Here is a 15,970-nt window from a genome sequence, read left to right as displayed (position 1 = left end):
CTCTGCCCATCTGGGCCATTGCTCTGTTGTGGCCAGAGCCATTCTAGCACCTGAGGCAGAGGCCATGGAGCCATCCTCAGCACCCAGGTCAACTTTACTCCAATGGAGCCTTGACTGCAGAAGGGGAAGAAAGAGATAGAGAGAAAAGAGAGGGGGAAGGATGGAGAAGCAGATGGGCGCTTCTCCTGTGTGCCCTGACTGGGAATTGAACCTGGGACTTCCACACGCCGGGCCCACGCTCTACTGCTGAGCCAACCGGCCAGGGCCTAGACTTGTATTTTTAACAAGAACATCCAATTGGTTCTTTTGCTCCATCTGAGTTTGGATATTGCCAAGACATAAACAGACTTTTCCCTTTCAGACAGCACTTAGGAGCTCCCCAGTTCATAAGCTCTTGTACAGGTATTCCAAATTGCTTCAAAATCATCCTTATCAGGAACTTTGGCAGGAAATTGGAAAGAACATTGAGCCTGGAGTGAGAAAACCTAGATTCAATTTCTCCTGCCATTGACTAGCTGTATAACCTTTATACCAGTCACTGATCCTGTAACATAATGTGGAAATACAAAACCAACCCTAACCTGCTTCACCAGGTCCTTGTGGAAATCATTTGACAAGACTTGCAAAAGCACTTTGTAACTTAAGATGTCATCATTGCAGTAAAATTTCATTAATTCAGCCTCCTTTAACTCAGAATGTGTGAACATCATTGTCTAACCTGCCATGTTTTTTTTTTTACGTTATCTATAAAGAGATCATCACCCCCTTTCTCTCGACAGGCAATGAGAGGCATTGGAACACACAGATAAGCAGCTGCTTCCTGTTCCACAGCAAAATTATTAGACTGAATGGGCAAGACTAGGGGAGCTTGTTCATTGTATTCACTCTGCTTATGTGACAAGGCTGGAGTTTCAGCTAATCAGTAAAGCGAGCTTGGCGATATTTCTACTGGAAGTTAGCCTGGTTGGTGTTGAACTGTGAATCCCAGTCATTACAGTAAATCCAATCTGGAGAATGAGTTTTCCTCACACAAAGAATGTTATGGGAACTTTAAAACTGGCATCTAACCTACTAAATAAAAGATACTGTCTTTCCTGGCCTCCTTGAGAAGTGTATGCTAAAACAATAGACTATCTCCTTATCTTCAGTGTCATTAACACGCTCTAGAGTTTGGGGTACGGACTAGGCTGAGTCTATAGGTAAGGGATACTGGATTGACCCCCTTACCCTTAACTTATAGCACCATATTCGGTGACGAAGTTCCCCAGTCTAAATGTCCACGTAGGAGAATACCAAGAGCATGGCATAATGGTGCCCTTGGGGCGACAGAGGCACACATCATTTCTTCAAGAGTTCAGGCTCCTGTACAAATAGGGCTGATTTTGCCCCACATCAGCTGCAGGAATGTGTGATGAAGTCTAGCTCTGCCAGCACCCTCACTGTTACCACCGACCCCCTCTGCCTGTCCACCTCTCCGGTTTTCCATGATCAACTCATCCTGATGAATCTGCTCTACTCCACTGTCGAGCACGCTGCTCACCACTCCGACCCCTGCTTTTGAACAGTCCACCTCAGACACATCCACTGTTTTCTGCCTTTTGCCAGTGACCCATCTTGTCTAGCCATTCTCTAACTGGATGCATGATCTTGAGCAAGCTGTTACCTCTTCTAGCATATGTCCCTAATAGTTCAGCTGAAGAGGTCACCAACAGCCCTCCCAGTTTTGTTAGCCTGTCATTATTCTCTTCTGCCTTCCTTACAATTTCTCCATTTTCTCATTTCTTACAAAATGGCTGACTGAACTTGTGTAAAGATTGTCAGCCAACTGTAGTATTCATTTTTTTCCAGGAAGCAATTCAACTATATACTCAATGCTCTGTGGTTAACTTTCTAGCAACTATTAAATATATACATTTACCATTCAATGCCTTTACTACCAAAGAGACTTCCAGGGAATTTGGTTCAATGTCTTCAACAACTCAATGAAGTCTAAAGGTTCTAGAAGGCTTGGGTTTATTTTATCAGGCCTTCAAATAAGAGAACGACATTTTGGTCAACATAGCCTAAAATTTAATGTTTTACCAATTCAGCTCAGCCTTACCAATTAGCAAGGTTTTACTGAAACTTTAAATTGGAAAAGGCTTTCTTACAAAATGAAAATCTATTTGCAACAATTTTGTGAAGATCTGGGGATAAATAATAAATAGAGTTCCAAAATTCTATGAATATTAAAGTGCTTATTAAATGTGGTTTCCTATAACAATTTCCTACATCTTCGATGAATGGTTAGCTTATTACCAGGGCTCCCAAGGATATCTTTTATTTCACTGTATTTCACTCTTTCAGAGCTGTTACCCCAACCCTGCTATAGTAATTTTATAACCAGTCTTCAGCTAACCAGCCTGGTTTAATTTCAAGCTCGCTTTTTAGGTGTTTCACTTGGGGTTTTAAAACAAAGAGGAAAAAGATGTACAAATGATTTTGCAACACAAAACCCAAAATTACAAAACCGGAGCAAAATACTGTACCCCCAACTGAACCTCAAGGAAAAAAATATTCATTCACTATATATTATTTATTTTGCATTCTCAAAGGGCTTACAGTTTAGAACGAATACGGTAACGTGTGCATACACATATACACACAAAGCAATGATTAAATAAAGTGTGACAAAGCTCACAAGAAAGAATAAAACAAGTACTATCAGAGTTCCAACAGTATATGACCACTTCCGCCTGAACAGCTATAAGGAAACATTCAAAAGTTGGACTCTGAGAGTGAGAACTTCACAAAGAAAGAGCAAGGAAGAGCACACACCAGAAGGCACTCCAGGCAGAGAGATAAACGTTCACCAACCACTGAAACTAATAAATGGCTCTGCACAAGCAAAAACCACACAAAACTGGCCTGACTAGGCTGTGGCGCAGTGGATAGAGCATCGGACTGGGATGCAGAGGACCCAGGTTCGAGATCCCGAGGTCGCCAGCTTGAGTGCGGGTTCATCTGGTTTGAGCAAAAGCCCACAGCTTGACAAGGTCACTGGCTCCAGCAAGGGGTTACTCGGTCTGCTGAAGGCCCACGGTCAAGGCACATATGAGAAAGCAATCAATGAACAACTAAGGTGTCACAACGCGCAATGAAAAACTAATGACTGACGCTTCTCATCTCTCTCCATTCTTGTCTGTCTGTCCCTGTCTATTCCTCTCTCTGACTCACTCTCTGTCTCTGTAAAAAATAAATAAATAAATAAACAAATACATACATACATACCACACAAAACTAGAAAGACGAGGGAAATTACAGGCATGTCTGTGACACTAAGCCCTTCAGGGATCCATCCAAGGGAGGATGCATAAAAGGTCACATTAGGAAATGAGATCAGAAATAAATATAAGAACATGATCCACAGGATCAAGGAGCTTGATGTTTGCACACATTAGGAAACTGAGGTTTTTTGTTTTGTTTTGTTTTGAAATGTTTATTGTATTGATTTTAGAGAGAGGAAGTGAGAGAGAGACAGGAACACCAATCTACTCCTGTATGTGCCCTGCCCTGGGATGGAACGGGTAACCTCTGTACTTCAGGACGATGCTCTAACCAACGAACTATCAGGCCAGGGCTGGAAACGGAAGTTTTTTGTGTAAGGTGTAAGAGGTCATTTAATTGGAGATTTTTTTGGAAGATGAAACTTTCACCAGGGCAAGATTTGGTAGGGAGGTGCTGTCTCAGGGGAACTTAAGAGAAACATTATGGATGGGAGAGAGATTGGGATGATAGCTTCAGTGAAGTGTGGCGATTTCCTGTCTAGATATGGAAAGCAAAGCAAACTGACCACTTGTTACATTTGGCTCACTGGCATAATTTATTCGGCTCAAAGAGTAAACTGGAGAAATGGGCATCAACCTTAAAAAATTAAGAGACTTTCCATGATGAGGCCCACGTCACTGAAGGACAACAACTGGCTGAGTGGTGGCCACACGGCGTCGACCACAGCTGACCACCCAGACAGCGACCAGACACGCATTCACATCTGGTCCACTTCACTCACTTACTCTATTTTCTGGAGACACCTGAATCTACCATCCTGACTTAGAGGCTAGGGGCTCTAAACTTAGCAAAAATAAGAAAGTCCAAAACAGGTTGGGTAGAGTAGAAAAGATAAGCTTTGGACATGCTGGGATTGAGATCTTGGATAACCATCCAGAAGGGAATGTGCGGTAAGTTGTTAAGAAATTTGAGGAAAAGTCTGGGAAGGAGAAGATGGGTAGAGATAGAAATAAGAATCATCCTCAGAAATAAAAGTGATAGCAAATATAACATCAACAATATCGGGTAGCGTTTATATGGCACTCACTATTTAAATGCCCATACTTAGAGCAGTATCTGGTATATCACGCTCATTAACTCGTTCAATTATTACTTTAAACCTATTATTATCCCAACTTGACAGATGAGGAAACTGAGGCATACGGAAGTTAAGGTGATATTGCTTATAACTGGCAGGCCTGGGACTCAAAAGCAAGTCATTCAGTTCCATAGTCTATACTATGAGAATTTCTTCCTGAAGTTATAGCCTGTATTTTACTTTTAGACTAGATAATTTCGTTTTAGTGGTAGGGAGACTGCTAATATTTCTTGGATTTATAACGAGTAACCTAAAAGAATGTAAAAAGAGAAGATAATTCCCCCAAAATACATTATCCCTTAATCTCAAAAATACTAGAATACCTTAATAGATATTTTCATTCATTCAACAAATGTATATTCACACTATGGGCAGGCACTGTTCTAGATACTTAAGATACGCATATGAACAAAACAGATCTTTGCCTTAATGGGCTTCCATTCTACTTAGCAGGCAAGTAAGAAACACCATAAGTGAGCAAAGTGTCATTATGGGAGATGATGACAAGTGCTATGACAAAAAGGACAAGCAGAACAGGGTAACGGAGAGAAGTGGGTGCGGGAGAGAGGATTGTGAGTTCAAAGGCTGCAGAGAAGGTCTCAGTGAGAAGCTGATATCTGAGCAAACATCTGACGGAAGTCAGAAGAGTCAGTCATGTGGTCGTGGAGGAAGAGAGAATAGCTGAAGGCCCCAAGGCAGCAATGCCAAGCATGCTCAAGGAAGTGAGTTCAAGGAAGAAGTGAGTGCGCTGGCAGGGAGAGTGAGAGGAAAGCTGGGCAGAGATGAGGTGGGAGGCAGAGGAAGGCAGGAGACAGGCGGGTGAAAGCCTTGTCAACTACATGATGAATTTGAGGTTTTAAACTCAACAGGGTAGGAAGCCATTGGAGGGATCTGGACAGAGAATCAAATGAGTTGACTTGACCTTTTCAAGAATCAGTCTGGTTACTTTGTAAGAATCAATTATAAGGGAGCCATGGTGGAACCCCAGGACAGAAGCCTGTATTATATATATAGGGTAAGACATTTCAGTGGCTTACCCCAGAGTGGTAGAAGGGATTGAATTTTGGATATTTTGAAGTTAGCGTCAAAGATCATTCGAAGGTTTTATGCAATTGAGAGGTTGCACATAACCAAATTTTTCTAAGTCTAACATATCTTAGGTTCACTAGGGAGAACCATATTTCAAGGAACAACTTAATAAATCTTTTCACAACTGAGGAATTCTCTTGCAGTAGCACTAAATCCTCCTAATTGATTTGTTCATAACTAGAGATTTCCAATAGTATGTCTGTTGAGTAAACCACATTATTTCCTGGTTTCAACAATCTCTTTTCATCAAATAAGAGTAATTTGTACCAATAAAAGACATTCTTAAATATGTTACTTGGTATCCATAAAAACACTGAGGACTACACTGAAATCTCATTTACATCTTATTTCTTTGTCCTAATTACCCTGAAAAGAATCTGTTCCATTTAATAGGTGAAGGAAGTTATAATCAGAGGCTAATGATCTTTGCCCAAGGTCAAACAGCTTAGCAAGTAGCAAAGCTCACACTTGCTCATTAACGTCAACCCAGTCTTTCTGTTAGCACTACTGTTCCCCAATGTAAGACTCTTGGGAGGCAGCAACTGTTAAAAATCACCCTTCCCTCCTTTTCCCCACTGACTAGATCATTTAAACAGAAATCACTTCACTTAATGATGGTAAAGGTAACTTCAGAAACTGGATCGTCTCCCTGGAATTGCCAGCAGAGAGGACAAATGCATTGTTTCACTAGACAAAATGAATAAATAAAACAGAGCATTCCCTCTGATACAGATTTGTGGCAGGCTTCTCACCTATCACACCAGTGACCTTGAGAAAGCAATAACCCAGTTTCGGGTTTCGTTCAACTGCCCTATCACCCAGTCCTGGTAAGACTAGAGCTTCCCACGCCACAGTGGTTAGTTTTCCCCCAGGGAGAAATGTTATCATCTGAGAGATGATATAAAGTGTACAAAAGTGACCTCCCTTATTATAAAGCATGTATTCACTTTTCTTTTTTTAAGGCAGTTTTAACTGAGATTATCTGAATAACTTGCACCGGTCCATCTTTGCAGCAATGCAACAACTTCAGGAAGATCACAGAAACAAGGAGTTCTGTTTAAAGTTGCATCACCCTTCCACTTAAAAGCCCCTGAATTGTTTCCCATGGTCTTAGGGATATTAAACAGCCCTGCTTGCTGGCCCCTTATCCCCTCTCCACTCCTATCTTACATCACGCCCACCCTTTCTTGTCTGTGCCTCGGGAGCCTAGCACCTGCTGTTCCCACTGCTCTTTCTGTTACCCTTCCCTTCCCTTCCCAGACCTCAGCTTGGTCATCCTTTCCCCAGGGCAGCTCTCTCTTGACCTTTGCTAAAGGCTCTCACGGAACCACCCAGGCCTGCTTTCCACCACTTAACACAGCACAGCTTGTTCATTTGACTACTGTTGTCATCCCACTGGTCTATTTTAGGGCCCATGATGAGAACTCAATAGTACTTTTGGTGGTGGGTGGACAAATGAATAGTATTGTGTCATACTTTCCACCCAAGCACAGTGAAGGCTCTCCAACACCCTGCCTCACAGCCTTAAGTTCAATCCATCCCAGAAGACAAAAATGCAAATTGCTATAATATTTTTACTTCCAGTAAAGATGAGACGAGAAATGAAATAACAAATTCACTATACTATAGGCTGAATACATTTGCTATGGACAAAATGTCTATGTTGGAATCTTAATCCCAGTGCAGTGGTACTAGAAGTTGGGGACTTGAGGAGGTGACTAGGTCATGAGGGTGGAATCCTAATGAATAGGATTACTGCCCTTATAAAAGAGACCCCAGAGAGTTCCCAGGCCACTTCTGTCATGTGAGGACACAGAGGGAAGACATCATGAACCAGGAAGCAGTCCCTCACTAGATACAGTACTCAGAGTGCCAGCACTTTGCACTTCCCAACCTCCAGAACAGTGGGAAATGTTGGTTGTCTAAGCCCCCTAGTCTATAGTATTTTTGTTAGAGCAGCCCAAACAAATTAAGACACACTATTAAAATTTTTTTTAACTGATCCTTATATATAAATGGCCTTTAATGGCATTGGAACTGATCTGTTCAAATCCACTCACCCATGTATTCTTAACTTATAAATCTCATTATCCACGTCTTTCAACCATTTTTCTGAAACTAAAAGAAACAAACTATCCTGAATTCCACCAACTAAAACTCGCAGCCTCAGTTGCAGTCGCAATGGTAACCTGTTTTCTGAAGATGCAGTCACCAGACCTTGTTTCTTACTAAGCCTTGCCTTGTCGATTAGCTCAAGTGATTAGTGTATAATGCTACTAAGACTAATAATAGTAATATTACTAATAAGATATAATTTATCATTTATAAGTGCATGTAATATATTTAAATATGTAATAAATGTATTATTGACCCCAAGAAAGAAGATACCTAACAAGAAGAGCTCCTGCTGGCTAACTGGGCTCAAATTTACAAGCAGAGCAGAGCAGCTGTTACTAAAAAGGTCATCTCATTCAAGCTGCACTTTCAAGGGAAGCTTACACAAAACTGCCTGCCACCTGCACCAAAACGCTTGCCTGCACCGTTTTTGCCCTGTAAGCTAACCCTTTTAAAGGAGTTCCTGGTATCTTATTTCATCCAATAGAACTGAGACTTTCCCAGTCCAATTAAAGCTGTGCACCTTAGCATTTTCACCAACCAATCAGAGCAGCTCCACTCCAACCAATCAAGACAGTGCTTTTTGAACCAATCAAACGGTGAAGATTTGGAGTCCTCATTTGTGTAACAATGGACCAATTAGACACCAAGTGTGGGGATTTCTCTTTTTATTATCAGTTCCCTCTGGTTTATGAAGCACAATTTTCCTCTCCACCAAACGTTGAGGACTATGTTTCCCCAGCTGGAGTTGAAACACCAAAGACATCTTACAGGACCAGAGCAGAGGCCACCGACCACAGCAGAGCTATCAGGAGAGGGACCTCACCTTAGGACTGCCTCCCCACAGGGTCACCTCACAGCCATGCTGTTCTGCAGCTCAATATCACAACTGCACTGCCTGCATGGAATAGTTCCCTTCTTCACTGCCCCCAAATTGGGGATTCGTGTTGGCATTGAACTGGCACCAATGACTAACGGTTGACAAAATACATATTAAAATACACGATAATATATATAATAAATAAATTATTAAGCATTTATGTGCCAGGCACTGTGCTATGTTTTAGATAAAATAAGTATTCTCATTTACCCTTCATAACAATCCTATGAAACAGGCACCAGTATTATCGCCATCTTGCGGATGAGGAAAGTGAGATTCAAAGATATTTACCACCTGACTCAATGTTACACTGCCAGTAAGTAGAGGACCTAGAATTCCAGTCTAGGTTGGAGTCTCTAAGGCCTCAGGTTTGACCTCTAAATATGAAACTTAATATTGCACAGAAACGAAGAACAGAAAAAGGGGATGGGGACAATGGGAACTGGTAGGAAAATGAGAGGAGAGGAGTAGATTTTCTAGCTCAGAGTAGAGAGGCTGAATTTCTAATTCCAGGAAAACTTCCTGTTTGGTTTCCCTTGAAGCAAGATCCAGCCATGCTGATAGATGCAATTCTCTAGCTCTACCTGCTGCTGCTCACACAGTTCTTGCACTAGCACTTGAAGGTGGCCCTGCTAACTCCAATCTGGAGAGTTTGTTCCATTTAGGCCCATGGACTCGTCTTCTCAGAAATGGGGTACAGAATGAATAAATATCTTTCAGAATTTTTATGACTAAGTCCATTTAGTTCTGTCCTCCTCCACCTGTCCTGCTTTCTAGGGGGGAAAAATCCACAGCTTAAAACACACACACACACACACACACACACACACACACACACCACTATTGTGATCAACATCAGCTCCCCAGCAAGAACAGGTATACTAGAGTTTCCTGAATGTCAATAGGGTACACACTGCATTTACCAAACTGGACCTCCAGAGAGTTGCAAAATCCATTTGAGAATGCCAAAGTGCTAAACAGAAAATAGCATTCAAGGTCAGGTCCAGCCATATTGATGACAGTCAAAACTTTGCTTTCTTAAGCACCTGAGTGCCTTTGCAATGTTTTCTCAGGCAGCGACAAGATGCACGGTTGCAAATCTGAAGAAAATCCTGACCTATTTGATTCTATAACATGCTACCTGTTTTGCAATGCTTCCAGAAATATCAAGCATGTGCAAACTTGAAAGTATGCCTTCAGTCAAAAAGTAATAAAGTTCCTAAGGTATAGAAATCCACGCCCAAGTGCCCAAGTCCTAAGGAATCCATGTCCAAGTGCCATTCAGTCCGTAAGCTAATCACCAAAATACACAGCATGTAGATGTTGCAGAATACACAACTTAGTTTAAAATCCTGATTCGGGAACCCACTAGCTATGAAACTGCAGATAAGGCACACCATTAACCTAAGACTCCATTTATTCCTCTGTACACTGAGGATAATGCAGCACAACTTAAAGAGAGCTTAAAGATAATCTATGGGTTTGAGTCTCACCTGCAGCACCAATATACTCAATTGTGAAAAACTGAAAACTTTACTTGTAAGATCCAGAAAAAGACAAGTAAGCTCACTCTCATCAGAGTTATTCAACATAATACTGGAAGTCCTACCCAAAGCAATTAGGTATGAGAAAGAAACCAAATGTATCCAAGTTGGAAATAAGTAAAACTGTCACTTTTTACAGATGACATGTTTATATAGAAAATTGTAAAGACTGCACCAAAACACTATTAGAAACAATAAACAAATACAGTCAAGTTGCAGGACACAAAAGCAATGTACACAAATCTATATACTATGTTGTGTTCCTATATACTAACAACAAAATCTCATAAAAGAAATGAAACTCTTGGGGGGGCCGGGCCGCCCCTCCCACGGCGCGACCGCTCTCCCTCCCCCACCCGCCCCCCTCCTGGCGACGGGGGGGGGGCCGCGCAGTACCGGGGGTGGGGCGGGGCCGACTGTCCCCAGTGCTCCCCAGGCAGGTCGTGTCTTCGTCGGGCGGGAGGGCGTCTTCTTAAAAAAAATGAAAAAAATTCCTTTTGTAATTACAACACCTAAAAATAAACTTAACAAATAATGTGACGGACCTATATGCTGCAAACTACAAGACATTATTAAAGGATATTGAATAAGAAACAAAGAAATAAAAAGATCTTTCATGTTCATGGATTAGAAGAATCAACATAGTTAAATGGCCATATTACCCAAAGCAACATACAAATTTAATGTGATCAACATCAAAATGTCAATGGCATTTTTAAAGAAAAGAACACAAACATCATTAGATTTGTACAGAACTACAAAAGACCCTAAATAGTCAAAGCAATCCTGAGAAAAAAGAACTAAGCTAGACATATCACAATTTCTGACTTCCAATCATACTACAAAGCAACAATAATCAAAACGGTATGGTATTGGCAGAAAACCAGACAGACCAATGCAACAGCACTGAGAGCCCAGAAATAAACCCACATATATATGAACAAATAATTTTTGACAAAAGAGCCTAAAACATGCAGAAGTCCCTACTCTGGTATCTATCTAAAACATTTGATTTGCAAAGATGAATGTACCCCTGTGTTCGTTATAGCATTATTCATGGGGCCAAGTTATGGAAACAACCGAAGTGTTCTCTGATAGATGACTGGATAAAGATTTGGTACACATATAATGGAATATTACTCAGCCATATAAAAGATGAAATACTGCCATCGCAAGAACATGAATGGATCTTGAGAGTATCATGCTAAGTGAAATAAATCAGATGGAAAAAGTCAAGAACTATATGATCTCACTCAAATGTGGGATATAAAACAAAGGAATAAACAAGACAAACAAACAAAAATTCATAGGCACAGACAACAGAATGGGTTACCTGAGGGAAGGAGGGAGGGAAAGGGGAAGGAGGAAGTCAAATATATGATGACAAAAGGAAACTTGACTTTGGGTGGTAAACAGATCATGTACTATAGAATTGTACATTTAAAATCCATATGATTGTATTATCCAATGTCACCCCAAACAATTTAATTTAAAAAATTTTAAAAAGGACTCTATATCAAGTTCCTGGAATACATCAAGCATTCAATAAATGATAGTTATTGATATTTCCTCGTTTAGCCAATTTAAATAATTAACATTTCAAACTCCTCAAATTATGTGATATCTCAAAGTCTAGTTAAAGAAAGGAACTTACTATCAATAGGCCCTGGTGACTCAAGTAGCCTTCAACCATTTGAGGCTAAACCAACTAAACCAATCCTGTGCAGTTATCCAATGTGAGACAGAAATTATACAGCACAACGGCTTTTGAGAATCCTTTGATTTCTGGAGCTTGGCTAAGCACAGCCAGTTTTAACGAATGGCTTTTCTGCAGGAGAACCCCATCTGTCCATGCCCTTTGTAAGTCCTCAGCGTCCACTGACTTGGGAAAACCTTGGAATTGGACAGGGCCAAATGAGTTCCCTCAGCACCAAAGCTGGAAAATCTTACGGATCTGCTAACATCGAGGGCAGAAGGCAAAACGCAGAGGTGAAGACCCTTTGCCAAGTCTAAACTCGCTCCACAGAATGGAATATTATTCAGCAATAAAAATAAATGAAGCACTGAAACATGCCACAAAATGGACAAACCTGAAAACACTGTGCTAAAGAAGCCAGCTACAAAAGGACAAGTATCACATGATTTCATTTATATGAAATATACAGGATAGGTAAATACATATGGAAAGTAGGTTAGTGGTTGACTAGGACTCGGGGTCTGGGGTGTAGGAGTGACAGCTAATGGGTACAGGGTTTCTTTTAAGGAAGATGAAAATGTTCCAAAATTAAATTGTGATGATGATTGCACAATCCTGTGACTATAATAAAAATCTTGAATTGTACACTTTAAATGGGTAAAAGTGTATGGTATATGATTTACATCTCAATGAAGCTATTTTAAAAATCTAACTCATTAACTGATTAGTGGGTCCTTTATCTTTCCTGTCTAGAGAAATATCCTCTCCATTAAAAACTAGAAAGAATTGCTCAGAGTACTGTCTTAGATTCCAAGCTATAAAATACTTTGGCTTCGAAAGCATACTGAATTTGCCTTTGCATCTATCATCTCAACTTTATTTCAAGTATCAATCATTTTAATGAACTCCAATGATTATGAAATATCTATGCAACGATAGGTAGATGCAAACTTTATCTATGCTCACACTAAATCCTACAAATTATATTCCTTATAGCGCTCCAGCAATGCCTCTTCTCTATTTAGGACATACTGACCACCTTTGTTAGCAATTTTCTTCCCAGTACATACTTGTTACAGTGACTTTCAAACAGCTCCCCTTTCACAGGATCTCTTTGTTCTAAGAAATACAGGAAGTATGGTATCACAATGACAGGCAAAAGAGTCTTGACTGAATTGGCTAAACCCATCCCCTAGAGACCTAATGAAAACAGCATCCTTCACTTGAGTGGGAAGGCTACTGAAGCAAACTGGAGAAGAGATGCTCTCTAGATGAGGAGATAAAAGAGATAAATTGAGAGTATGGGCCAAGGAATGGACCTAACTAGATGAAGGAATCCACAGTCTGGAATATTTTTACTGATTGCAAAGCAAACCTGTATTTCAGGGGTTTTCCAAGCTTTCGTTTTTAAGTTTAGAAGAGTTTATATCTGATCAAAGTGTCAATTACTGTGGAAAAAAAGAAAGAAAAAAAAAGTGGACCCACAATCCCTGCCTCTCAGATTCTAAAATCCAAGGAGAAATTAAACATATCCACAAGAAGAGACTTATGAATAATAAGAATATACTATCAACTCAACATACATTACTATATAATACTTACAATATTTAATCGATTATGGAGAGGAAAAGGTTAAAGGAACATTAGAACTAGGAAGTAGGCAACGCCTCCCTAATACTGCCCTGCTACTTGCTATGCGTTTATTCAAAGAAGGGTGCACAGGCCTAAGTAAGCAATTCTATAAGGAAGTTAACTTACAAGTAGTATTTATATACAAAAGTTAATAATTCTAAACAACCACTTTTGAGCAAATTACCTATTTTTAATCACATTTTAACCCTACTTATTCAAGTATCATCTCTGCTGGTTTGTTTTTCACATTATTTAAGTTCACCCCTCCAACTGATATAAAGAATCTGTTTAAGATGAGCTACTCTTAAAGTTTTTTGTATTTCAAAGTTCCCCTGAATCTGGAGAAAGATGAAGTATTTTAAGACCCAGGCCACTGCATATAAGTAATGTTAACAAATAACTTGATCATTTCTTCTGCTTAAGTACTTAAAAAAGATTTTCTAAATCCCAGGGTAAACTCAATTCAATAATACTTCACTTTATGACACTCTAATCGTCTCTGCTATAGTCTGGTGTTCTACTTCAAATTTCATTTCTGTATCTTTTAGACATTTCCCTTAATTTATCAAAAATCCTCTGGAATCAAATCTTTTCAGTACAAATATTACTTACGAAATGACAATGTCACATCGCTTGACTTTTAAGCTATGGCCTCATACAGATGACTCAGACCATTTGAGTTATTTGCCACTATGGTCAATTTTAGATATATATTTTTTAAAGTTATCTTTGCTTACAAATTAATCTTTGCTTACAAATTACTTCATCTTGACAAATGATTTGTTAAGACACTGGAGTCTTGTGTGACTACTTCAAAAGTCCACAATCAAGTTTTCCAAACCTCACAACCAGCAACTTGGGCAAGCCAATTGTGAAATTATAATCTTGATTAGAATCAAGTTGAGCACTTCACTTGCTTGTCCAAAGACTTTTTTTTTCTTTTTTTTTTCCAAAGACTATTTTTAAAAAGTAAAAAATGAGTACTATAATGTTAATACCTGCATCACGTGTAGGTCAGAACACTTACATATCCATTCCTACCTGAGACGTTTTCTTTATGTTGGCACCCAAAAAGTTTATTTAAATGTTTTTGAAGGAATAAAGAATATGGAATAACATTATTTGTGTACCTTACTTGAGCCTTGTCTGAAAACAACTCCTAAACACTCCAAAAGTCAATAAAATGCTTGGTGAAGTGAACATTCAGTTATAAAATGGCAGAATACCTAATCACATCAGAGAACGACCACAGCAAATCGCTTTGCTTTAAAATATAAAAGAAAAGAAACAAGAAAGCAGGAGGGGAAAAAAAGCAAGCGCAAAACTTTCCTGCAGATAAATTTCTCAATTCCTCCAATCTGACCTTTATCTTCCATTTTTAAAATCCTCGGACTGGATGGAACAATATCCATTTCTTTAGCTCACTCTTTGTGGGCATACTTTTTCCTACAAATGTCCTTCTGCAAAAAGTGTTTCTGGTTTATCCATGAAAAGTTACTGTTTTTGCAGAAGCAATAGTTCTTACTACTTTTTAGACTCCAGAACAGTTTAGCGAGGATTTTTTTCATTTTTATTTTTTGTAAATTAAACGAAATTGGCTGAATCCGAGTAAGTGGTTCCAAGAAGCAGAAAGACTTCAGAAATTCTATATCCTCTTCCAGCCCTGACCCCCCCCCCCCAAAGTCAACAGAATGTTTTTGCATCCTTAGCAAAGGCCCAGTGTTCACATCAAACAAAAAACTTTATCTTTAAAACATTCATAAGGGGCGAACCAAGGTGGGTCGAGTGTAACTTGGAAGGCAGAAAGGCGACTGACTGACTCCGGGCCAGGAACCTGGATGATACAAACCCCGGAGAGTTCAGTCCGTATTTCTTCCGCACTTTAGAGTCGCTGACTTGGAAACTCTACAAGTCTAGGCAAGCCGGAGATGGCTGAGGGGGCAGGCGTTTCAGGAAGGAGGGAGAGGAGAGCTGGGAAAAGGAAGGCCATGCGCGGGGCCCAGAACTGGTCAGGGCCGATCAGTCCTGGCAGCAAGCCGCGCGAGCCGCTGCAGGAGCGAGGGAGCGGGCGGCGCTGGATCCGACTCACCTGCCCATTCACCGAGCTCCGGTCCGACAGCAGGCTCCTGACCTAAACCCCAGATCTGAAGGGCCGTGAAGAGCGAATACGAGATGCGCAGGGCCAGGTAGGCCACGGTGCCGGCGCCCACCCAGTACAGGAAACCTGCGGCAGGGAGAGCGCTCTCCATGGCTTTCAACCAGGCCTCACTACCCTCGTGAATGAAAAAAAAAAAACTAATGAATGAATCCTGTAAGAGGCGTCAGTCGAGACGGTGAGGACAACCCTATTAGGTGCGGTTCAGACACCGTTTTTGTCCCAAACCCCGCCCATAGCGTCACATCCGTGCTACTATTGGTGATCTATTGTTTCCTCTGCCCGTAGTACGTTAGTCATTGGCGAACTCCATATCCCCTCCCTCGCGCGTTCTAGAGAGGCTGATCACCTGCCAATCAAGTCCCGCCCAAACGTCACCACGGCCCCCAGGATCTCGACAGAAGGCGGCCTGTCTCACCCCACCAAATAACCCAGGTCTCTCATTGGCTGCAGC

The 15,970-nt window shown here is 40.6% G+C and overlaps 1 protein-coding gene across 1 annotated transcript in view; it reads right to left on the bottom strand.

Annotated features, from left to right (window-relative positions):
* Positions 1-15,747, bottom strand: part of HSD17B12 (hydroxysteroid 17-beta dehydrogenase 12) — a 158,050-nt gene extending 142,303 nt beyond the window's left edge. Inside the window, exon 1 of the mRNA XM_066251322.1 lies at positions 15,451-15,747. Coding sequence (XP_066107419.1) covers positions 15,451-15,610 — 160 coding nt within the window. The 5' untranslated portion in view covers positions 15,611-15,747. The remainder of the gene's footprint in view (positions 1-15,450) is intronic.
* Positions 15,748-15,970: the final 223 nt, after the last annotated feature.

The sequence above is a fragment of the Saccopteryx bilineata genome, chromosome 1, assembly GCF_036850765.1.
Source record: "Saccopteryx bilineata isolate mSacBil1 chromosome 1, mSacBil1_pri_phased_curated, whole genome shotgun sequence".
NCBI lineage: Eukaryota > Metazoa > Chordata > Mammalia > Chiroptera > Emballonuridae > Saccopteryx > Saccopteryx bilineata.
Note: the sequence above shows the minus strand (reverse complement) of the source record. Positions and strands in the feature narration are given on the sequence as shown.